At 31.6% G+C, this 26905-nt stretch overlaps 1 protein-coding gene across 11 annotated transcripts in view; it reads right to left on the bottom strand.

The window, feature by feature from the left end:
* The window catches only part of LOC134708049 (arf-GAP with GTPase, ANK repeat and PH domain-containing protein 1-like), a 100734-nt gene that overhangs the window by 35767 nt on the left and 38062 nt on the right, over positions 1-26905 (bottom strand). For 3 of the 11 annotated variants that reach the window (XM_063568311.1, XM_063568315.1, XM_063568312.1), the window contains exons 5-11: positions 24667-24808; positions 18366-18500; positions 14638-14855; positions 14039-14158; positions 8029-8127; positions 5631-5729; positions 1933-2034 (exon numbers count right to left, since the gene is read on the bottom strand). In XM_063568311.1, the coding sequence (XP_063424381.1) occupies positions 1933-2034; positions 5631-5729; positions 8029-8127; positions 14039-14158; positions 14638-14855; positions 18366-18500; positions 24667-24808 (915 nt within the window). The remainder of the gene's footprint in view (positions 1-1932; positions 2035-5630; positions 5730-8028; positions 8128-14038; positions 14159-14637; positions 14856-18365; positions 18501-24666; positions 24809-26905) is intronic. The other 8 variants (XM_063568314.1, XM_063568316.1, XM_063568318.1 and 5 more) reach the window with 5 other exon arrangements.

Here is a 26905-nt window from a genome sequence, read left to right as displayed (position 1 = left end):
AGGTTCATTGAGTTACACATTTGTCAGGCAAAGTTCCCTTAGAAATTTGGATTTATTGCGTTCATTTTCTATTAGGATTTCAAAGTCTTAAATCTTCAATGCCTTTGTGATCCCAAGTCGTTCTCATATATTAAGAGCTAACTAGAGGCTTTCAGAGACATGTGTAATACAAACTTCATGATAAATGTAGTTTGGAATCTTATGTTTGTTAATGTATCAATTATCAAAAGTTATCACAGTGAAAACTAGAGTTTAAAAGTATGTACTTGTACTAAAACTAAGGCTGTAACTAACATCACAAATATGGCTATTCAAAGTATGGTTTAAAGCATACAAGCTGACATTTATTTCCAAAAATGTTCAGAAATAGAAATCAGGATCATACCTTTTTATAAGAAGAGAAAACATGTCTGTTTTGATTCTCTAACCCATATTTTAATTTTACAACAGTCTTTGTTTTCAATTGGGATTATCAACTATACTTTCACAAATGGCTGTAACAAACTTAATTTCCTGAATGTTAGGAAGGAATTGGTTCTTTACAGATTATTTGTTTTTAATTTCTCTAAGTAACATTGACATTAACTGTATATTTCTAAAATGAGGCTTTACAATAAAATGACTTTAAATTAAAACTTGACATTTCACTTGTTTTTTTCAGAAGAAAAAAATCTTAGCTATGGCCACAAATATGTTTGGTGGCAGTAGGGATCATTGTGGTTATCATGTCTTTATTACAAAATTTAGGTCCTTCATTTTTTTTTTTTATCTTTTGTATACTACTTCTATGGTAGAGAATTTAAATTTTAACAATCTGTGATCACATTAATTGGCATTTTGGGGTCAACAATGTAATATTATAGTAAAAACTTACACATCCTTTAATTTATTGTTTATCTAAGTTTGATTGTGACCAAGTTTTGTTTAAATTTGCCTTGTGGTTGTAAGGTTTGTAAGGTTTGTGATGAATAATAAAGCTTACAAAAGCATAATGAGATGAGATGAGAGATGAGAGTATCTGTAGATGTACAATGACAACACCATTACATACAACAAAAATAAAAGTGGTATAACAAATACTAACGTAATCAATATGCAAAAACAAAATAAAGAAAATTAAAAAATTACAGCACAATGATAATCATTCATAAAACATAAATATAAAAGTATAACACTTATCAAAAGAAAAGAAGAAATTTGTGCACTTGGCATGTAAAACTACATACATGTTCAGCACAATTTATTGGAGTTGAAATAATTTTGTATAAAGTACAGGTATGATTGCTCAATAATTTAAAGCATATACTATTTTGTGATATTTTTAAGTACAAATATAGTATAAATGTTTATATATTTTTATGTGTGCTATATATAATCTTTAATTAGATAAAAAGTTTATATTTGTACATTTGGTCATGCTTTCAATTAAAAAGGGATGAAAGACAGTTTAATATCATGCCTATAGTCCTTTATGAAACAGCTGCTCACAGTGAGTTAAATACAGAGTTGGAAATTTTTCTTAAATATTTCATCCAATTTTTTTTTTTTTTTAATTCTAGTGAAGTATTCTTTATAGGAATAATTTTTAAATTTTTAAAGCATTAAACATGCTGTAAAAATATATCATTAACTATAAACCTACCTATGTATATTGTTAATTTGAAATGCAGAATTAGGAAATCATTAAAGCATTATATTTTCAGGCATTTAGAAAAGCATAGAATAAAAAGGGTTAGGAAAAGCAAAACTAATGCTTAAAAATTCTAAAATAACCAACTTGCACTGCATAAAGTTGCAATACAAGCCATAGCAATATGAAGGGAAAATCTCCACTGCAATACAAATGTGGTATAAATAACTAGAAATACAGCACTTATGAAAAATGCAAAGAAAAAGGAAAAAAGGCATAATACACGCCAAGATGTGACTTACTAGAACCAGACTGGATCGTACACGAGTCATTCGATTCAGAAGTGGAGTGAAAGGAGAATTTTCATGGATATGTAATTCCATCATATACTTATCCAGTTTGTCCTACAGATGCAAGTAAAATAAAAAAAAAAGTCAAGAAAACAGGTCAAATAAGTTATTATCATACAACTGGAATCTGAAAGCATGTTCATTATCTTAATATTAATTCATAATGGCTTTCTAACATCTAAATAAGTAGGACTTATTTTTACTTCTTTTCATCAAAGTTAATGACAATATAAAACATGAATCCATATCTCATTATTTTTACTTGAGGCAACATAGCAACCATGAATCTCTCTGTTTTAAAATCACACACATAAGTCCAGGGGTTTTAATTTGTTGGTTTACAGATTTTTTTTATGTGAACGATTTACGTTAGTTGGTTGTTGAAAAAAACATTTTTTTTTACAATAGATATTTATGTAGGAAGTTACCTTAGCTTTATTACAATATTTTTTTTCTCCTTTTTTGTCATTCATTTTAGTGCCAAACATTATTTTCAAAAGTTTAAAGACATTATCATACAAGTCAATATACTAGTGAGGCATGAATGGTCATTTCACTAGTAAAAATGGAAAATGTGTCCATGATGCCACTAATTGCATATAAAGTTTTGAAGTGTCATAACTCTGGAACTGTAAAATTTATGCTTCCCAAATGTGAACTTGATCTGTGTAATGTAGTAATAAGCCTTGTGTATAAGTTTCATAACATTTGGTGTAAGCAAACTTAAGTTAAAGAACGGACACAAAAAATTCAGCAATTTTTCCATTTGGAGACGGGCATAACTCTCGAACAGTAAAAGTGACTCTACCAAAATTCAAAAGTAATCTGAGTTTTTTGATAATAAGTATTGTGTATAAGTTTCATAACATTTGGTTGAGAGAAACTAAAGTTAGAGAACAGAAACAATAGACTTAGCAATTTTTCCATTTGCAAAGGGGCATAACTCAACAGTTAAAGTGACTTAACCAAAACTCAAACTGGATCTGAGTTTTGTGGTAATAAGCATTGTGTAAAAGTTTCATAACATTTGGTTAAGCTAACTAAAGTTATATAACAGAAACCAACTTTTCGTCATATGTATGGACATACAGATAGATGAACAAGGGTAAAAATTAATGCCCCCTCCCCTATGGCAGGGGCATAAAAAATAGCTTTACACTGCTTTTTATCAATGTTCATAATACAGGGTGAATGAGCTCCAGGCAGTAATGGGTCCTAAATTTGAAAACACCATGCTTGAATATAACAAATTTCCACATATTAAGTGGACCTCTCAAATAAGAAATCCAGCTACATCGTTTTCATCCTTTTTGCCAGAAAATGCTTTTGATATTAAATTGGATGAAAAATATGTGTACAAGGAAATACAAAATTGGTTTGAAATCAGACAACATCAATGATATTGCATGAACTAAGGAGTGTAAATTACCAAGCTTATGATACATTTTGGAAACAAAATACCCACAAGCAGTGGTATCATATGATCCCTATAGTTTTTAGTTTGATTTTCAACATCACATCTTACAAAATTTAACTTGAGAACACAAATTTATTACTTTTTATACATAGGTAAGCCCTTTAAGCTTTATTATTAATATAAAAATTATTTATCATGACCTATTGCTTAACCTTGCTCTGAAACATGCACCATCAAATCAATTTATTGATCTAAGGTTATACATGTAAAAACTTTTTATGAACTTTTTTTTTACAGTAACTGAGAAATTTGTTGCAGATAAAATGTTTATAAGATATATGATCTAACTTAAAGCTCTGTTCAGATAATGTTAGAAGATATGTACACTTGTGGTTTGATTTAAATCTATAGAAATAACCACTTTTATTTTTACCCAAGCATAGCCACTAATACTAATGCAAAACTGAAATGACATACAGAAAGAATATCATTATAAAAATATCCTAAATATTTTCATTAAGATTCATAAAAATCTCCGGACGAAAAATAACAAATGTTGGTTTTCCAAATGAATAAGTAAATAAACAATGAAAAAAAATCAACATAACATAAGTAATATAAAAAAAATTCTAAAGAGCTTTTAATGCAATAAGAGTTAACAATATTCAAACTAACATTGACAGTCAAAACAGCAATTCTTAAACTAAACAAAAAATGGTATATGAATAAACAAAGGTATCATCAGTGATTTAAGCAAAGTTTGAAATTTATTTATAATGTCTTAATATATAATAGCTAAACAACTTTATACTTGAATCTTTTATCATAAACTAAAAACTCTGAAGAGCCTGTGTCTCTCACCTGCATCTCCCACTATGGCCATTATTTTGTAATCAAGCTCTTAGGGGAAAGACGGCCCTTGTTTCCGTTTTTTTTTTAGGGAGGGTGTTAAGAACGAGAAAAAAGAACAGGTTGACAATATTGAAATCAATTGTTGTTTAATGTAATTTTTTATTTCCTTAGTTTAGGATTCAATTTCTGACCAATGGAAGAGATCTGCATCTTCTAAATCTAAACATTCGATTAAAGTTGATAGTTAATTATCTAAAATTCAACTGAATTCTGTCATTTATCAACAAATACAAATTTTTGAAACCTTGTGTACCACTGAACTGCAGGCTAGGGCATTTTTCTATTTTTTGTGACAGTACTCTTAAGATTTTTATTTTTTTTCTCTAGAAAGTTTGGATCTATTCAGTTTTAAATTTCAATTGATTAAGTTTCCAGTTACAACTCTCATCACAGTGATACAGGTACTAATAAAAAACAATATGATTGATGTAAACTGTGAGAAGCTTGTTTCCAGATCCTACAATTTAACAGAATTCTGTCAACTGGTTCAGGATGGTATACGTCATGAGTGAAAGAAACTGTTTAATCTTTAATCATTTATGTTAATCTTGATTGATAAATTGTAAAAATTTTGATTTTGCTAACATGTAAGCTGCAGTTAGATAATCTGCCATAATATTATGAGGAAGAAAATCTTAACTTTTTGTTTTATTCTCTTAATTCCCAGTCTAACATGGTGAAATCACTTATGATACCTTTAAACAGTTATACATGAAGCCTCAACACCCACACTGCAGTGGAAATATTGCACACGCACACATAAACAAAAGTTATATAAATTTATAGTTTTTAAGAAGTTTTATTGAGCAATGAATTCTTTTTTTTACCTGAACAAATACTAGAGAACAATGTATTAAGACCACACCAATATATGTTAATCATTTTTAGAACTATTAAAATAGAAGAAGTGTCTGCCAATATGATACTTGAATATAATCTATGGTTGATATTCAGTTAATCCAATTCTAGATAACAGTGAAATTTGAATAGGTAAACAAACCAAAGTTTGACACATTTACTGATAACCCCCCCCCCCCCCCCCCCCCCTTAAAATTCAGGGAGCTATAACGACCACCTACCAAACATATCTGCATAAATTTGTCTTTACAGTTTACTCCTTAAAAGTAAATATCCTGCAATGATCCTATCTATATTTGATTCCTTTCAATACTATATGATACATTCTTAACATTTATGAACAGAGATTCTATGTACTCTAGTGGTAAGAGTGGTTATATATTGGTTAAATACTGTTAGTATTTTAGAACTAGCATTGTTTTAACTATACCACTCTAGTATAACCGTGGTTTGTATCACTTACACTTAGGAAAGATGATTTTAAAAACTTTGAATTTTTCCGACTCAAAATAGGTGTGGTTGTGGAAGGATGCAGGGTCTGTTGTCGCAGCTCTGTTGCTCCCTGGGGATGAACAAAAACAAGCATTGCATGCAAAAAGATCACAAAGCCAAACGAAAAAATGAAAACAGTTAATGAAAATAGAGATTGAAAAAAGACAGAGTAATTTACATGACTATAACTAAGTTTATATTTTAACAAAAAGAACCAAGGGAAATTCCTTGAAATTTTATTTACATCAGGGTTCTTAAGGAGCTTTTAAACTACTCTTCTTTATACCTAACAGTATTCATCTAGAATAACCTTTCAAACAATAAACACATCATTAGATAACACTAAACAACATGTCTTGATCCTTTGGGAGCAATTTCTAAAAAGATCTGGGAGGAATTTCTTGTCATAGATGATTTGAGGGTCATTTACCCATTAATATGATTGAAAAAAAAACAAAGAGAAAAGCCTTTGTCAGGGAAGTCTCTCTTAAATGAAATAATACATTCTATTCCCTTGTACAATGCACCCTTATCCAATAAGGTATTAGTCACTGGCAAACACAATCTAATTAAAAACCAATCTCTTATCGCTCCCGCTTTTTGATATGTCGCATGGGAGATCTAACGAAACCCACTTTGAGGTCACATGTGAGTGACCTCGTAGGTGTGTCTTTTTCGGCCAATGAAAATGAGTCTTCGACAATCTTGAAAGTTTATCGGGTGGTAAAGGGAGGTAACTCATTTCATTTACAAAGAAATCGTCAGTCCAAATAATTCATAAACTTTTTTGATTGGATTATTATTAGGTCGTCAACTCATTTGCATATCATTATAAATTCATAACTTCCAGTTCACTCACATGTGACCTTAAAGCGATTTCATTAGAACTCTAACGCGACATATCAGAAAACAGGAGATCGGTTTTTAATTAGATTGTGGCAAACACTTTTAGAGGTGCTGAGTTCATTTTAAGGTGTTATAAAAGTAACAAGAATAAAATGGGTAAAAATCCTACACTCCCTTATAAACTCAAAATGTAATAGTTATCAAAGGTACCAGGATTATAATTTAGTACACCAGAAGCTCATTTCTTCTATATAAGACTCATCAGTGACGCTCATATCAAAATATTTATAAAGCCAAACAAGTACAAAGTTGAAGAGCATTGAGGATCCAAAATCCCAAAAAGTTTTACCAAATACGGCTTAGGTAAACTATGCCTGTAAAGTATGGTCTACAACTAATCATGACTTAAAATCTTAACATGTATGAAAGCTTTCTTTCAAACAGGCTCAGAGGATTTTTTCACAAGATACAATAGTACATAAATGGAGAAGGTGTCCCCATGGACACAGATGATGCCCCTACTTGCATACAACATTTTAAAGGGACATATTACGCAAGATAGAGAAGTACAAAATAGTATGGCCTACCAATGCTTTTATAATGAAATTATATTTTTTACATGTCAACTACAAATGATTACAAACAATCTTGCCAAATAAAAGAGCAGTTTGTCATAACTTCCCCAAGGAGTTGCATTCACAATGTGTTATTGGGTAAAAAAGTGTTAAAACTTTCGCAATGGTAGCTCACAGCTTAAATTGTGTAGCCCATATATAGTCCTATACAAGAAAAGCAGAAATTTTAGTAGCCCACACCAATTTTAGGGGTCATTAGCCTTGGGCCCCTGCTAATTTCATACCCTGTGTTAATTGTAACCAAAATTACAAGGAAAACTACCTTTAACCTGATGTCCTAATAAACAATCAGACTTAATGACAAACATACTCACAGATCATAATGGCCCCTACCATTGATGGGGCATTAAAAAAAATATACCCAAATTCACTGGTTTTAGACAAGGACATAGTTAAAATCAAGAATATAAAATCTAGGACCTGTTCCTTCAATGTTGTAAAGGTTAAAAAAAATTTAATCCAGCTTTTAAAATTCTTCCATTCTTTCTTACTAATACCACAAAGAGCAACACATACTAATAGAGCTATAGCCATTTGTCGGGGCAGGACAGCAACAACACTCTGTATAACAAAGATCACCTCTGCAAGGCCACACATGGATAAAATAAGACAATAATCATAGCAGAGACTGTCAAAAAATTCAATACTTCAGTACTTCAGTGATGGAAAAATGCTACTGAGACAATTTCTGTTGAAATTAGTATTTTCATGAATATTTGTGCTATTTTCCAAACACATGTAACAAAAGCATGATAAAGATGGAAAGTGTCATTCTGACTGAATTCCTAGATCACTATACAGAGGTAATCTTTATATGCAGGTTAACATGCTGTATTAAACAATCTAATCTCTATATATCACAGGAAGTTACTTCACAAGTCCACTTACACTGAATGAATTGGACTTCTGTATAACAGACATTTTCTTGTTTTTACGTGAGGATAGTGGTGTTGAGGTAGATATATCATTTATTTCCCATCTGTCAGCCTACAACGACAAAATCCACAAAACATGCAACATGCATTAGTCTAATGGGAAGAAAATAAATGTGAAGCATAAAAATATAATGTAATAAATTCACCACACAGAATTTTTTTGACAACATTGATGTAAGTGTTCCTGTATAAACTAAAATTGATGATATTAATATTTTCTGTTTAAGCCGTAAGTTGTTTTTTAAATATGAATTTGCAAGGAGTAGGAGGCAGGCATCATAATTCACTGTTTCAGAACCTAAAGGGCTCCGATAAGTTTATTTGTACACTTAAGGTAGCACAATACAAATATTTTTCATCCCCAATCAGACATCTTTAAACTGTTGTAATTCCACTCATCTTTCTTTAATATTTTGGGATGCTATGAAGAACAAAGACGCTAAATTCATTCAAGTGTAAACATCACAATATAGCAACTAACTACATAATAATTAATCATTTAATAATTATGTCATAATGAAATTATCACAAATTGAAAGATTAATCTTTCTTCTTTCTTTTGGTAACTCATTTATAAAATATAAAGAAGGATGAAATGAATTACATCAGTTTAAAGTTGTCTGATTGGGAGTGAAAAAATCTTTGTATTGTGCTACCTTAAGTGAAACCTGTCTGATAAAAGTCACACATCTCACTTGCCATCGTTTATTTATGTATGGCGAAACATATCAGAAAACGGAAGCGCTGACAGGTTTGATTTTAATTAGACTGAGGTTAAACTAGCATTTTATTTTTTGACCCATTGATTGAATTTCCATTGTCTTTTAGGCAGTTAAGTTTTGGTATATGTTTTTTTCTCAAAAAACTGTCCAGAATGCATTAGATTCTGAAACAGTGAAGTATAACGCGATTGTATGCTGATATCTGTCAGAAATATATTACTTTGTTTTGTTTTTGTTTTCAGTGAAATCAAATTAGATTGTTATATAAATGATCCTTTTAGGATTGTCAGTTTATAACATTTAAATCAAAACATAGTTCATGAATATTTACAAATTAATCAAAAAAGTTCAAAAAAACTTCTTCCCTGCACCAGTCCCTACTCCCCTTTCATTAAAGTTGATAATTTTTGGGAAAAGTAGTAGCTCTGCAATATAAATTCAAAAGATGCAATGGCAAATAAATGGGTAGAATGAAAAGCCAAGTACAACAGATAAAGCTTTACACAAACCATAATTACAATGTGTATGAATAGTTTATCAAGTCCAAAAGTAAAAAAAAACAAAAAAACAAAAAAACAAAATTGAGGACTTTTGATATGGGTATAGAGTATGTAAGATGAAACTTTTTTACCACCTTGTGTATCACTTTTCCTTTCAAAAAACTTTTTTCTCTACCTTGAGATTGAATTTCTTAAAAACGTTTTTGAACTAACCTGGATTCTTAATAAAATGTATTGCTAAGCATACATGTATGTTAAATTCTGCTATTCTCATACATGTATGTTAAATTCTGCTATTCTATCTGTTTAACATATTTCTAAAAAAATAACTGGTCTTTCATTGATTGTTAATGTTAGAATAACACTAAAACAATAAGAACTTTCAAAGTTTTTGTACCTAAAATTAAGTTAATGTGATTTAGTAATCCATGTCTTTAAATGAAAGAAAGTGAAAATGATATCGTTAATTTAAATTTTAATAGAAAGTTGTGTTTGCAACCTTCTTGCATCTGGTTTGTTGATTGGCTAGCCAATTACGGTAAATGATCTTACATTGTGATCATTTTATAAACATTTGGCAACAGTAAATTCAGAATATGGTAAAGGCACATTCAGCATTTTTTACATTCATAAACAGACATAACTTGAGAATACCTTAAATTTAAAACTTGATCTGAGTTTGGCGGTAATAAGCATTGTGTATAAGTTTAATTTCATTTGTTAGAGGCAAAGTTAAGTTTATAGAGAACAGGTCCTACATACAGATTAAATAGGGCAAACCTTTAAAATTGTCATATGCTTAGCATCCATAAAATATAATGTTTTCTATTTACAATATTTGAAAGAGTGATCACATTAAAATGGCTTGCTTGCTTAACCGTTCATGATTAAATATGTTGAAATTATGTAATATAAAGGTTTTACTTAGTACCATATAACCTTTACATTATCAATGATTGACATATTCACACAACAATCATACCATATACCAAGTTAGCATTTTGTTTATAGTATATGAGCAACAGATCAAAATTAGAGCTTTGACCAATGAACAATTAAGATGAGGTCAAGATCAGATGAATACTGCCAGACAGATATACAAACCTAACAATCATTTTCTACACAAAATATAGCTAATAGGATACAAATTGTTATTGCTTATAGAATCTAATAGAACCAAAAAAATCCAACATGAATGATGAAATCTTAAAATTAACCAATGAACCGTGGAAAAGAAATCAGATGAAACCTGCCAGACAAATGGGTACATCTAACAATCATTCCATATACTAAATATACGTGACTAATGGTTTACAGTATTGGAGATACAGATTTGAATTTCCTCAAACACAATACAAAAATTGTAGAATAAATAAAATACAAATGTGCAAACAGAACAAAATAGCATAAATTATTTTCCTTTCCTTTCTATAGTTTTTCTTGCAATAAAACCAATAGTAAATTCCTGATATATAAACCATTCTCTTAATCACATGATGATTTGATGTGACCTGTTATTTGAAAATATGTCTGAAAATAACTATGCATGATAAAATATAATGTGCCAGAAATAAATCAGAGAAAATATATTTGAAGAGTTACTTGTGTTAGGTTAAGTTCAACAAGGGGCTCAGATGTTTATAAACTACTGTGGCTGTCAAAAGGAGGCGTTTAAATTTCATATACAAAAATCTTGTATTTTCCAACCCTCCAAAAAGTTATTTAGGAAATATCCTGTTATTCACACATTTAATGTTTTTTTTCTTATTTAAAAGTTTTTAGCTTGCTTTTAATTAAAAGTATTGAGTAACGAGCTTGATTTAAAAAAATATATAACAGATATAATTGGTTTAAGGTGAGAAACCCCCTGCATGATTTTATTGATGAAAATTGAAATTGTTTCCCAGCTATTAAAGTTTATTATGAAGCGACTGTAGTCGCCCTATGTCCCCCATGGGACGAAGTGGAATAAGTCAAGTAAGTCATGAAGCGGCTAAAAGTACCATAAAGTTACATTTTATCCAAACAGCAGAAAAAATCTTTAAAATGAACAGTTGCCACTCTAAGAAATGTGCACGTATTATGACTACATATGAGTAGATAGGACCTGATTTAAAGTAGAGGTAGTCATAACATTTTTCTGTTTTTATGAAATATAGTCCAAAATCATGACAAACCAATCACCTAAATGAGGTAAATGATATTATTACTAAATGACAATATAAGCACTATTCATAACTTCATGAATACATTAAAAAAATTAGAGATGACATTACTACATTGATAATCTTGAATCAATCCATTTATCCTTTTTGAACAATGAAATACATTTCAACTATTAAAAATATTACAGACATAAACCAGATGCTCCGCAGGGCGTAGCTTTATACGACCGCAGAGGTTGAACCCTGAACGGTTGGGGCAAGTATGGACACAACATTCAAGCTGGATTCCGCTCTAAATTTGGATTGTGATTAAATAATTGACACAGCATAGGTTTCTGACACAGAATGAATGTATTCAAATGAACTTAAAATTTTTGTTTTCTCTTAGAGCAATTCACTATGCTGTTGAATATTAATCCTCTCAAAAAAATGTTTGAAGAAATTTTCTTTTTATTTATGAAATTTCAAATGAGAAAAATTGAACCCAATTTTTTATTCACATCCCCCTTTCCCTTATTCCAAAACTAATTTCAATTAAAATATTCTAATGGAGTTTGCAACAATTACTTCTCATTTAAATACATCATAAAATATTAAGATGTAAAAAAACTGCTTGTTATCACTGAATGGTAAAGATTATTTAAATTTATCAGTTGGAAGTAAAAAGTGAATATACATTGTATATAACAAAGATTTAAGTTGATTCTGGACAAAGAAAGATAACTCCAATTAAAAAAAATTCTTGCAGATATTTCTTGCTTACTATACTGGACAAAGAAAGATAACTCTTAATTAAAAAAAAATTTGCTATTTCACAATATTGTGAAATTAGATATTTCTTGCCATTGCACAATACTGTGCAATTGAAAAGACTTGCTATTGCACAATACTTAATATAATAATTTTAGATCCTGATTTGGACCAACTTGAAAACTGGGCCCATTATCAAAAATCTAAGTACATGTTTAGATTCAGCATATCAAAGAGGCCCAAGAATTTAATTTTTGTTAAAATCAAACTTAGTTTAATTTTGGACCCTTTGCACTTTAATTTAGACCAATTTTAAAACTGGACCAAAAATGAAGAATCTACATACACAGTTAGATTTGGCATATCAAAGAACCCCAATTATTCAATTTTTGATGAAATCAAACAATGTTTAATTTTGGACCTCGATTTGGGCCTACTTGAAAACTGGGCCAATAATCAAAAATCTAAGTACATTTTTAGATTCAGCATATCAAAGAACCCCAAGATTTCAATTTTTGTTAAAATCAAACTCAGTTTAATTTTGGACTCTTTGGACCTTAATGTAGACCAATTTGAAAACGGGACCAAAAATTAAGAATCTACATACACAGTTAGATTGGGCATATTAAAGAACCCCAATTTTTCAATTTTGATGAAATCAAACAAAGTTTAATTTTGGACCCTTTGGGCCCCTTTTTCCTTAACTGTTGGGACCAAAACTCCCAAAATCAATACCAACCTTCCTTTTATAGTCATAAACCTTGTGTTTAAATTTCATAGATTTCTATTTACTTATACTAAAGCTATGGTGCGAAAACCAAGAAAAATGCTTATTTGGGTCCCTTTTTGGCCCCTAATTCCTAAACTGCTGGGACCGAAACTCCCAAAATAAATACCAACCTTCCTTTTGTGGTCATAAACATTGTGTTTAAATTTCATTGATTTCTATTTAATTTAACTAAAGTTATTGTGCGAAAACCAAGAATAATGCTTATTTGGGCCCTTTTTTTGCCCCTAATTCCTAAACTGTTGAAACCAAAACTCCCAAAATCAATCCCAACCTTTCTTTTGTGGTCATAAACCTTGTGTCAAAATTTCATAGATTTCTATTAACTTAAACTAAAGTTATAGTGCGAAAACCAAGAAAATGCTTATTTGGGCCCTTTTTGGCCCCTAATTCCTAAAATGTTGGGACCAAAACTCCCAAAATCAATACCAGCCTTCCTTTTATGGTCATAAACCTTGTGTTAAAATTTCATAGATTTCTATTCACTTTTACTAAAGTTAGAGTGCGAAAACTAAAAGTATTCGGACGACGACGACGACGACGCCAACGTGATAGCAATATACGACGAAAATTTTTTCAAAATTTGCGGTCGTATAAAAATAAGTTCAACTCCTCGTTTCACAAAAAGTCTTAAGATAAAAATATTTGTTACAGTGATTAACGAAGCGTTTTTTTATGTCCCACTAACACTGACTAAAGCTTTTCAGAAAATGTTTTTGATGCATCATATTCATTCCCCCCATTTACTTGTCACATGAAAAAGTTTATCTGAAGTTGGCTATCAATACAGTCTCTACCTTCTACAATAACTTTGTTTTAATTAGCCTATTCATTTCACAGGTACAGACAAGAAACAATGGAAGCCAAGTGATAAACAAATGCTAGAATCAGTCAACAACATCGGTCCTTTGCTTTGGGTTTTAAAAAAAATATGAAGAACTTCCAAAATAAGTTTTCTAACATTAAAATGCAAATGCAACTTTGGAAGTAATATTTTGACTGTTAATGAGTAGATAGGAAATATTGGACACATTATTACCTCATCTAACTGATTCTGTTCTTGCTTCATTTGTTTTTCTTTCTTTCTATCAATTTTATCTTGCTTCTCTGATTTTCCTTCTTTTTCTTTACTTTTTTCTTCTTTTAAGTTACTTTGGCTCTACAAAAACATTTACGAATTAGAGTAAATAATCACCAAACAGTGTCTTTTAAAAGATCTCATAGAATAAGATTATCTCCCCTGCCACCAAAATGTTCCAAAATAAGTGAAGAGTGTGCCCATGGGACACAGATGCTTCCCACTTGTAAATATAGGACAAATTCTGCTATTTTTTAATTAACAAAAATCATAACTCAAGATTGGCTAAAGTGACACCATCCAAATTGAACTTGATCTGTAAAGGCTTTATGGTGACCTCTAATTGATAACATCTACAGCATTTGGTCTCCAGTGAAGAGCTGTCTCAGTGGCAATCATGCCAAATCTTCTTATTTATATTGAATTTAGCGTTAAAAGTTAAATTGAGGCTTATTATACTTATAACATGAACAAATTATCTGTCATTAACTCAGTGATATATCTTAATTTTCTGTATGAAGTATTTGGTTCCTTAATTCAAATCATGTGTAATTGAATACCTGTACAATACTACTGGTACTGCTGGTAGGTGTTACTGTGACAAGGGTACCAGAACTTGATGTTGACTGACTACTGGTACTGTGTGTATCGAATGGTTTGCTAGCATTAGATTGGGATATGAAGTAGGCTCTATGAGAATGAACTGGGGTCATAGGAACACTTGGCATTGGTGATGATGAAAGTGATGGGTAACGAGTTTGGACTATTCTCTGGCAAGCTGAAATACAAAGATGGCAAATTTATTAATGAAAAATTTGACCTTACGTCGTAAGTGAATATAGAAATCAAGTAACTACAAACCCTGTGCTAGAAGAGGCAAAAAATACGAAATGCTTTACAAATTTTATTAATATATTTAATAAAACAAAAATATAACCTGTGAAAATCCTAGACTACAGACATGGAAGTAAGTGTCTTGCCTGTTTTACTGATAATGATTGAATTCCATGTTCAAAGTTTTAGATGAAAGTTTTACTAAAGGTATCATATAAACTTAAACAGTATTTACAAGAGAGCAAGCTTTGTTCTGTTAAGCATACTCAACTCTTTATTCAATGTAGCAAAAAACAGGAAGAAGATGTCTGACAGATCTTCATTATACCTTAACCAAAAATATCATCCTTAGAATGTACCAATTCCCTTTTTCCTATTTCTATGTTAAGTGAATCATGAACCAGATGCTTTGCAGGGCGCAACTTTATACGACCGCAGAGGTCGAACACTGAACGGTTGGGGCAAGTATGGACATAACATTCAAACTGGATACAGCTCTGAATTTGGATTGTGATTAAGTAGTTGACACAGCATAGGTTTCTGACACAGAATGAATGTGGTCTAATGAACTTAAAATGTTTGTTTTTTTGCTTTTGAGCAATTCACTATGCTGTTGAATATTAATCCTTTGATATTTAAAGAAATTTTCTTTTTTCATTTCTGAAATCTGAAATAAGAAAAATTGCACCCGCCAATTTTTTTCATCTACCCCTTTCCCTTATTCCAAAAAGGATCTCAATTCAAATTTCTAATGGAGTTTTCAACAATAACTACTCATTTCAATACATCATAAAATATAAAATGTCATACAGTCATGATTTAAGTTGATTTAACTACTATTCTGGACAAAGAAAGATAACTCCAATACAAATTTTATGTTGGCAAATTTCCGATGAAGTTCATTAAACTGAAGTTTTTGGCAAAGTTCCAATGGAATTTATTAATAGTAAAGTTTTTGGCAAATTTCCAATATTGGCAATTATGTATATAATTATAGTTGATTGCTGTTATTACCCCCTGGTGCCCCTTTCAAAGAATTTCATCAGCGTGGTCATTCCAGCCTCACTTTGGTTCATTGTAAATTACTTCTCAGATTTCAAAACCTCTTTGTTCCTTTTATGTGCAGAGCAAAGTTCTCGTTTGAAAATTTATATCTAGAATTTCATCATTCACCGCCATCCCCTACAATCGCCTTTGTTGTTAGTGCCTCTGGGGACAATTCATTTTTAAAGAAACTAATAGTAAATTTTTATGGACATACTTGACACTATATTTTTCTTATTATTTTTTAATATCATTTTTGTGTTGTTTATTACTACTTATTTTATGTTTATTTGTTTTATTATCCATGCTTATGTTTGGATTTTTCTGTTGTTTATTTTATAGCCATGCTGATGTATGGGTTCCTTATGCTTTATTGTCTAGGCTTGCCTTTTGTATAAAATTTTGTTTTTACCATCCATGCTGACGTATGGAAAGCACTTTTTTCAATCCATGCTAAGGTATGGTTTGAACCTGCTTCATTATCCATGTTGACGTATGGATCTCTTTCTTATATATCATTATCTATGCTGACGTATGGATCTCTATTATTTCATTATATATGCTGACATATGGATCTCTTATATTTTACTATCTATGCTGACATATGGATCTCTTATATTTTACTATCTATGCTGACATATGGATCTCTAATATTTTACTATCTATGCTGACATATGGATCTCTTATATTTTACTATCTATGCTGACATATGGATCTCTTATATTTTACTATCTATGCTGACATATGGATCTCTTATATTTTACTATCTATACTGACGTATGGATCTCTTATATTTTACTATCTATATTGACATATGGATCTCTTATATTTTACTATCTATGCTGACATATGGATCTCTTATATTTTACTATCTATGCTGACGTATAGATCTCTTATAATTACTATCTAATAAAGACTATGCTGACGTATGGATCTCTTTATACTACTATCCATGCTGATGTATGGATCTTGTTATTTTACTATTCATGCTTACGATGGATTCTTTTTGTCTTTTACTATCCATGCTGACCTATGGATTCTTTTTGCCTTTTACTATCCATGCTGACGTATGGATTCTTTTTGCATTTTACTATCCATGCTGACGTATGGGTTACTTTAATTTATTTTCATGCTGATGATGTCTCTATTTTGTGTAACTTATATTCATACTGACGTGTGAACTAACTTATTATTTTATTGTCCATACTGACGTATGTCAATTCTATGTCTAAATACTTTCCATGCTTACGTATGGAATTTCTTGTAGCTTATTATCAATGCCTACATATGGTTTACTTGCTTTTACTTTCCATGCTTACGTATGGATTTTCTTTTGTTTTTACTATTTATACATATGCTTATGTATAATTTTTACAATTCTAATTTTTGAAATTTTGTTTGCCTTTACTTAGTAATATGCTGATATATATTTTAAATTATTCTTACTAAATCACATGTTTATTCAGTTAAATTATACTTTGGTATGCCAATTGGATACAATTTCTACACATTAGCCTTTGTATTTCATCCCCCAAGTTTAAAATTTTATATCTATATGAAAAGGGGGATAACTCAATTTTAATTTCAAAAGTGTCAAACAGCTGTTAGTCCCCAGTTTTTCCAATTTGTAATTTCTTATGTAAATATGTATATATGTTGTGAAATTACACATGCTTAGAAGTAATAAAATATTTCTTTTATCCTATTGTTTGTTAACATAGATAGATTTAAAGAATGATAGAAGTGCTGGTATAAATCCGTGAGACAGCAAAACAATAGAATCTTGTTTAAAAAATATTTATCTTAGAAGCAGCATCAGGTCAACTTGGCAATAGTATTTTAGTACGACAGTAAAGGACTTATAAGTTGGTATATTTTTGCTCAGGTCACTTTGTAGTTTGGTATATAAGTCATTGATGTTAATTCACATGTTGCAGTAATAAGGTATTTTCTGGTTTGAATTGTTTTACATTGTCTTATCGGGGCCTTTTATAGCTGACTAATCGGTATGGGCTTTGCTCATTGTTGAAGGCTGTACAGTGACATAGTTGTTAAAGTTTGTGTCATTTTGGTCTTTTGTGGATAGTTGTCTCATTGGCAATCATACCACATCTTCTTTTTATATTATTCGGGCCCTTTTTGGCCCCTAATTCCTAAACTGTTGGGACTTAAACTCCCAAAATCAATCCCAACCTTCCTTTTATGGTCATAAACCTTGTGTTTTAATTTCATAGATCTCTACTTACTTTTACTAAAGTTAGAGTGTGAAAACCAAATGTCTTCGGAGGACGACGATGCAGACGCCAACATGATACCAATATACGACCAAAAAATTATATTATCACCCCCCCCCCCCCCCCCCCCCCCAAAAAAAACAACACTTTAGGCAGGGCATAAATTAATAGAGTACCATCTTGAAACACTCTTTCAACATTTAAACCATATGTTGCACATGTCTCATAATATGAACATCTTTTAAGGTCATTGGCGAGTTTTCGGGCTCTGGTATCATCTATAACACGGGGATTGCTTTCACTGATGGCATCTGCAAAATACAAAAGAATAAACTGGATCATCTATCTACACACATAACATCATAAGCCATTTATAGATTTATTGAACATTAATGATAAACAGAAATTTTGATTGGGCAATAACTGTCTAACATATTGTGATACTGATGAACTTTTTTATATGTTGTGTCTATTGTTACATCTAATTACATTAATGACAAAAATAAGCTTATACAAAGTTTAGCCTTTAAAGTGGTGGTGGCAATGTTTGAATAACTGAGATAAAACACAAAGTTTAAACTAGATAGAATCATTCACTCCCAAGTTTTGTTGACATTGGTTCAGTAGTTTCAGAGGAGAAGAACTTTGAAAAAGTTTAAAATGGATGCAAATTCATCGTAAAAGCTCACATTGGCTTTTAGGTAGGGTGAGAGAAATATAATACATATTCTAATAAAGATACTTTGAAGACAGTTCAATTTGATATGTATGTGTTGCAATATCAAACATGTCAAATGACAATGCATAAATTTTTATTTCAATTATAGTGAGTGACAACATGTGTAGTTCAATCAATAAGTCAGGCAGGAATTTAATGCATTGCTTCACTTTAATATTCAAGAGCTATAGAAAAATATCCAGATTCAAGGTATTTATTTCTAAAACAAAATGTATGCACTCAATTAATATATTGCATACTGATATCTCCGTTTATAACTGCTTTGCTTTTCATATTTTTTCTCTAACACAGGACAACTGAAATCAAATTTATATCTAATTTCATTTTAAAATTTTTATACACAGATCTTTTTGAATAAATAAACACCAACATACAGCTGGAAATTAAAAATCAGATGTCAGAAAAAAAAATGTGCTTATTATAAATTGCATTTTAGTTGGTTAAATTGACATATAATTTCCTTCAATCTAGTTGCCCAGAATTTTAAAATAAAAATAATATGCCGACAGAATACTGTTAGTAACTTTTTTTTTCTTCAACAACTTCATTAGAGGAAGAAGCAATATATAGAGACTGTTAGAACTACGTCTTTCTCCATTGAACAAGGAAAACTAGGAGCAATATTATTGTTTGTTTACAATCTTATCAGATTAATATTTGTATGTGTACAAATGTCTTTGAATACAAAAACTTGTGATACAAATCTTATAACATAAATCTTGTCCTGTGTAAAGATAAATGCCATCTAAGAATCTCTTTAACAAATAACAATAAAACAACTTACAATTCCACACAATGAGGCGTCTACTGATTCAAGTATTTCCTGTTGCTGGTTAAAACGTTTTTTGGGAAATGACATGAAAGAACACAGTAACCTTCATACTAAACAGTTGTACTACAAAAACCCCTGGATACACAGATAACTTTATCAATCAGTTAGAAGAATGGTTCAAATTTCACCAGGAATTTAGCTGCCCTCTCATTTTAATGATTACAGTTTTCATGATGCATAATCAAAATTGATTGAAGATTTGACATAAGCATGTCACAGCTTGATACCTATCATTTTATGCAATGCAGATTTTGGAATGTATTTTCGTTTATCTTTTGCTAATCAACATATGATTTCTCCCAACACATGCACAACATTACTTTTTATTCTACAGGATTTAATTCATCAATTTCTCTCTCTGCAATGTGAATTAAATTTGATTTTTTGAGACATTAACCCTTTCCCTTTCTGGCTTAAATTTTTCACTTATTAAATAAACACTATCACAGACTATTTGCACCCAAGCTGATATAAAGGCCAAAATGGGCTCATGTAAAGATAATTGATTGATTATTCGTGAATATAATAAAAATGTTTTGTCATCTCAAAAAGTCAAGTGATTTCTGGTAAATGTGAGAGAAAAAAATATATATAAATTCAATTTGAAAAGTATAATAGACATATTGGTGCCATAATAGATCATAATTTTGGTGCACAATACATGATCTATGTCTTTTAGGAACAGACAAGTGGTCATAGTATCTATGGTAGAAAGGGAAGAAAGAAATATGCCTTGAAATGTAAATGCATGTAGCTTCCAAAATAACAGCTTTGTTCATCCAAATCAAATCCCTGACACAACTTTGTGTCTAAAGAGTGTTTATTCAAGCAATAAACATAAGTTTACAAGGGAAGATTCAATACATTTCTCCTTATAACTTGGTTATTTGGCTCACCAAGGACTAAAGCAATACAGCAACAGAGGGGTAACAAGGGAAGATTCAATACATTTCTCCTTATAACTTGGTTATTTGGCTCACCAAGGACTAAAGCAATACAGCAACAGAGGGGTAACAAGGGAAGATTCAATACATTTCTCATTATAACTTGGTTATTTGGCTCACCAAGGACTAAAGCAATACAGCAACAGAGGGGTAACAAGGGAAGATTCAATACATTTCTCCTTATAACTTGGTTATTTGGCTCACCAAGGACTAAAGCAATACAGCAACAGAGGGGTAACAAGGGAAGATTCAATACATTTCTCCTTATAACTTGGTTATTTGGCTCACCAAGGACTAAAGCAATACAGCAACAGAGGGGTAACAAGGGAAGATTCAATACATTTCTCCTTATAACTTGGTTATTTGGCTCACCAAGGACTAAAGCAATACAGCAACAGAGGGGTAACAAGGGAAGATTCAATACATTTCTCCTTATAACTTGGTTATTTGGCTCACCAAGGACTAAAGCAATACAGCAACAGAGGGGTAACAAGGGAAGATTCAATACATTTCTCCTTATAACTTGGTTATTTGGCTCACCAAGGACTAAAGCAATACAGCAACAGAGGGGTAACAAGGGAAGATTCAATACATTTCTCCTTATAACTTGGTTATTTGGCTCACCAAGGACTAAAGCAATACAGCAACAGAGGGGTAACAAGGGAAGATTCAATACATTTCTCCTTATAACTTGGTTATTTGGCTCACCAAGGACTAAAGCAATACAGCAACAGAGGGGTAACAAGGGAAGATTCAATACATTTCTCCTTATAACTTGGTTATTTGGCTCACCAAGGACTAAAGCAATACAGCAACAGAGGGGTAACAAGGGAAGATTCAATACATTTCTCCTTATAACTTGGTTATTTGGCTCACCAAGGACTAAAGCAATACAGCAACAGAGGGGTAACAAGGGAAGATTCAATACATTTCTCCTTATAACTTGGTTATTTGGCTCACCAAGGACTAAAGCAATACAGCAACAGAGGGGTAACAAGGGAAGATTCAATACATTTCTCCTTATAACTTGGTTATTTGGCTCACCAAGGACTAAAGCAATACAGCAACAGAGGGGTAACAAGGGAAGATTCAATACATTTCTCCTTATAACTTGGTTATTTGGCTCACCAAGGACTAAAGCAATACAGCAACAGAGGGGTAACAAGGGAAGATTCAATACATTTCTCCTTATAACTTGGTTATTTGGCTCACCAAGGACTAAAGCAATACAGCAACAGAGGGGTAACAAGGGAAGATTCAATACATTTCTCCTTATAACTTGGTTATTTGGCTCACCAAGGACTAAAGCAATACAGCAACAGAGGGGTAACAAGGGAAGATTCAATACATTTCTCCTTATAACTTGGTTATTTGGCTCACCAAGGACTAAAGCAATACAGCAACAGAGGGGTAACAAGGGAAGATTCAATACATTTCTCCTTATAACTTGGTTATTTGGCTCACCAAGGACTAAAGCAATACAGCAACAGAGGGGTAACAAGGGAAGATTCAATACATTTCTCCTTATAACTTGGTTATTTGGCTCACCAAGGACTAAAGCAATACAGCAACAGAGGGGTAACAAGGGAAGATTCAATACATTTCTCCTTATAACTTGGTTATTTGGCTCACCAAGGACTAAAGCAATACAGCAACAGAGGGGTAACAAGGGAAGATTCAATACATTTCTCATTATAACTTGGTTATTTGGCTCACCAAGGACTAAAGCAATACAGCAACAGAGGGGTAACAAGGGAAGATTCAATACATTTCTCATTATAACTTGGTTATTTGGCTCACCAAGGACTAAAGCAATACAGCAACAGAGGGGTAACAAGGGAAGATTCAATACATTTCTCCTTATAACTTGGTTATTTGGCTCACCAAGGACTAAAGCAATACAGCAACAGAGGGGTAACAAGGGAAGATTCAATACATTTCTCCTTATAACTTGGTTATTTGGCTCACCAAGGACTAAAGCAATACAGCAACAGAGGGGTAACAAGGGAAGATTCAATACATTTCTCCTTATAACTTGGTTATTTGGCTCACCAAGGACTAAAGCAATACAGCAACAGAGGGGTAACAAGGGAAGATTCAATACATTTCTCCTTATAACTTGGTTATTTGGCTCACCAAGGACTAAAGCAATACAGCAACAGAGGGGTAACAAGGGAAGATTCAATACATTTCTCCTTATAACTTGGTTATTTGGCTCACCAAGGACTAAAGCAATACAGCAACAGAGGGGTAACAAGGGAAGATTCAATACATTTCTCCTTATAACTTGGTTATTTGGCTCACCAAGGACTAAAGCAATACAGCAACAGAGGGGTAACAAGGGAAGATTCAATACATTTCTCCTTATAACTTGGTTATTTGGCTCACCAAGGACTAAAGCAATACAGCAACAGAGGGGTAACAAGGGAAGATTCAATACATTTCTCCTTATAACTTGGTTATTTGGCTCACCAAGGACTAAAGCAATACAGCAACAGAGGGGTAACAAGGGAAGATTCAATACATTTCTCCTTATAACTTGGTTATTTGGCTTACCAAGGACTAAAGCAATACAGCAACAGAGGGGTAACAATGGAAGATTCAATACATTTCTCCTTATAACTTGGTTATTTGGCTCACCAAGGACTAAAGCAATACAGAAACAGAGGGGTAACAAGGGAAGATTCAATACATTTCTCCTTATAACTTGGTTATTTGGCTCACTAAGGACTAAAGCAATACAGCAACAGAGGGGTAACAAGGGAAGATTCAATACATTTCTCCTTATAACTTGGTTATTTGGCTCACTAAGGACTAAAGCAATACAGCAACAGAGGGTAGCATACTAATTCTTTAAGAAATAATCATAAATCCTATGCTGACTTTTGTATTTAGTTTCCTTTTTGAAATTGAATGTAAAGTAAAGTTGAGTTAAATTTCAACTTTCCTTGCCAGCTTGCACCACTAGAAAAGTGAAGGATCCAGATTTTTTCATAAGTGGGGGCTCACTCCAGTCATGCTCAAGTGATTCCCTTTATAAGCAATTATTTTTTCAAAGAAAAGGGGGGCATAAGAATAAACTAGTGTAATTTAAAATCTTTCAGTTACTTGTACTTACATATGTTCAACAAAAACTAGGAATTGTACTCCATTGTAATCTCAAAATGTTGGGCAAGTATAAGTTACTTGGCCAGTAATTTCTACAAGTCACTCACCTAGTTAAGCAAGTGATGAAAATAATCTATAATTTACCCTGAGATCTCATTTCTTTCCAAAAGCTTATAAGAACACTTAAAATTTTATACAATAAATAAACTGCTATGCTGAGGAGCAAATTTGGACACAATATTCAAGCTTGATACAGGTCTGAATTTGAATTGTAATTAAATGTTGATCACATTATCGGTTTCTGACACAGCATAAATGTAGTAAAAAAACTTGACATTGGTCATACGATTTGAATTCATATTCAATTTAAGATTTCTTGCATTGGTGCAAAACACTGTGCTGTTGCAAAATAATCTGTTTTCACACTTTATACAAAGAACTACCAAACTCAATTGTGACCCCTAATTTTTCTTTGGAAAATTGAAAATTTCTTAAATCTTGTGAGAAAAAATATTGTCCCCCCCCCCAAACTATCCCAACCTTCCTTTTGTGGTATTGTACCTATGGATTACAATTCATAGAAATCCATACACTTAAACTAAAGTTGTTGTCTGGAAACCAAATGTCTTTGGACAAGGACGACGAAGACGATGTTATAGCAATATACTATCCAAAACATTTTTTGCGGATGTATAAAAAAAAAATTTGACAAATTATCAAATAAAGCAAAAGCTGCAGGGAATAGATTATAAGGGAGCAGATTATTGATTTAATACAATAACAGCTAAAATTCTACAGGGTTTGATCACGTTAATTCTAGTAGATTGCATGGTGTGAACAACATAGCAACATACCTTGAGTGCCAACTAGTATCAAAGGGATTTCTGCAGCATTGCGGTAATGGGCCATTTTGGCAAAATAACTGTACACTGTTTGGAAACTCATCTCATTCTCAAGACTGAACACAAATATCACAGCATCAACCCAGTGTGTAAACTGTAATAAATCAATAACAAAAATAAATCAGGAATAATGTATCCATGGGACACAGATGATGTCCCTGCTTGCATATAAAGTTATAAAGGGACATAACTCAAGAACTGTAAATGTGATTCTACAAATTTGTTCTGGATCTGAGTTTTGTGGTAGTTAGCAAAGTGAATACATTTCTTAAAGGGGCGCTAGCTGTCAAATTCATGGTCACCGATTTGAATCAAATTCTCATATTTTATTTATAACAATGTAAAACATTTATCCAAACTACCAAAAGTCTAAAATAAACAGTTTACAAAGCATGGGGTAGAGAATATGTAGGTTCGTTTCGTGTTGATTTTAGTCCAGACACCATCTAATTAACTATTGATTTGACCTCAGATAACCATATACGCAATGTAAACATAAATATAGATATGAATAGATTAATCCGACACATGCAATTTGATTTTTATAGGTCTGTTAGATTTTTTTTATAGATTAAACATATGTTTCTCATTGTTTTTAACCGTATAAGAATGATTTTATATGGATCGAATCAGTAATCAAATGATTTACCGTAGTTTCCCTTTCATTGTTTACATTCTTTTTTCTTTAAAAATAACCAGTACACATACAATGCATGCTTTGTCAATCTCTAGCTAGGGGTTAAATTGAAGTTCACATAAATAAGGATTTAATGAGGTCGACTTATTTCACTTGCAAGCCATCTTGGTTGGTTTGCCCGGTCACAAAACACAATTTTTAAACAATATAGCCTAATAATGATTCTGGCTATGTTTGGTAAAATTTGGCTAAGTAGTTTCAGAGGAAAAGATTTACGAAAAATGGATAAAAATTGACTATAAAGGGCAATAACTCCTAAAGGGGTCAACTGACCACTTTGGTCCTGTTGACTTATTTGTAAATCTTACTTTGCTGACCATTTTTGCTGTTTACAGTTTATCTCTATCCATAATAATATTCAAGATAATATCCAAAAACAGCAAAATTTCCTTAAAATTACCAATTCAGGGGCAGCAACCCAACAACAGGTTGTCTCTTTCATCTTACAATTTCAAGGCAGATAGATCTTGACCAGATAAACAATTTTATCCCTTGTCAGATTTGCTCTAATTGCTTTGTTTTTTGAGTTATAACCAAAAACTGCATTTAACCTCCATGTTCTTTTTTTAGCCGTGGCGGCCATCTTGGTTGGTTGGCCGGGTCAAAAAATACAATTTTTAAACTAGATACATCAATGATGATTGTGACCAAGTTTGGATTAATTTGGCCCGGTAGTTTCAGAGGAGAAGATTTTTGTAAAAGATCATGGAGATTTACAAAAAATGGTTAAAAATTGACTATTAAGGGCAATAACTCCTAAAGGGGTCAACTGACCATTTTGGTCATATTGACTTATTTGTAAATCTTACTTTGCTGAACATTATTGCTGTTTACAGTTTATCTCCATCTATAATAATATTCAAGATAATAACCAAAAACAGTAAAATTTCCTTAAAATTACCAATTTAGGGGCAGCAACCCAACAACAAATTTTAAACTAGATACATCAATGATGATTGTTGCCAAGTTTGGTTAAATTTGGCCCAGTAGTTTCAGAGGTGAAGATTTTTGTAAAAGTTAACGACGGACGACGGACGCTGGACGCCAAGTGATGAGAAAAGCTCACTTGGCCCTTTGGGCCTGGTGAGCTAAAAACACAGCAATTTTTCTATTTGTAAACTCTAAAATGATGCCACCAAATTTCAATCTTGATTTTTTTTGTGATAATAAGCCTTGTGTATAAGTTTCATAACATTTGGTTGAGACAAACTTAATTTAAGGTGAATTTTTAGGAAAGAGCTACATTGTATATATCATCAACTAGAAAAGCTAAAATAGTGAAAATTGGACTTGACCTTTCATTTAGTCACAGGAAACAACATACGGTATCTTAATTTGAAAGAAAACTGTCAAAGTGTTTTCATGTTAATGAAGGCAGTACATCCCCAAATCATTAACCTATTTTTCCTTTGTAAATTAGGTTGAAAATGTCAAGTTTAAACATAAACTGGTGTTGCTTTATTTGGTTCCAGTGAAATATAATACTAAATTACA

This window comes from Mytilus trossulus, chromosome 2 (genome assembly GCF_036588685.1).
Source record: "Mytilus trossulus isolate FHL-02 chromosome 2, PNRI_Mtr1.1.1.hap1, whole genome shotgun sequence".
NCBI lineage: Eukaryota > Metazoa > Mollusca > Bivalvia > Mytilida > Mytilidae > Mytilus > Mytilus trossulus.
Note: the sequence above shows the minus strand (reverse complement) of the source record. Positions and strands in the feature narration are given on the sequence as shown.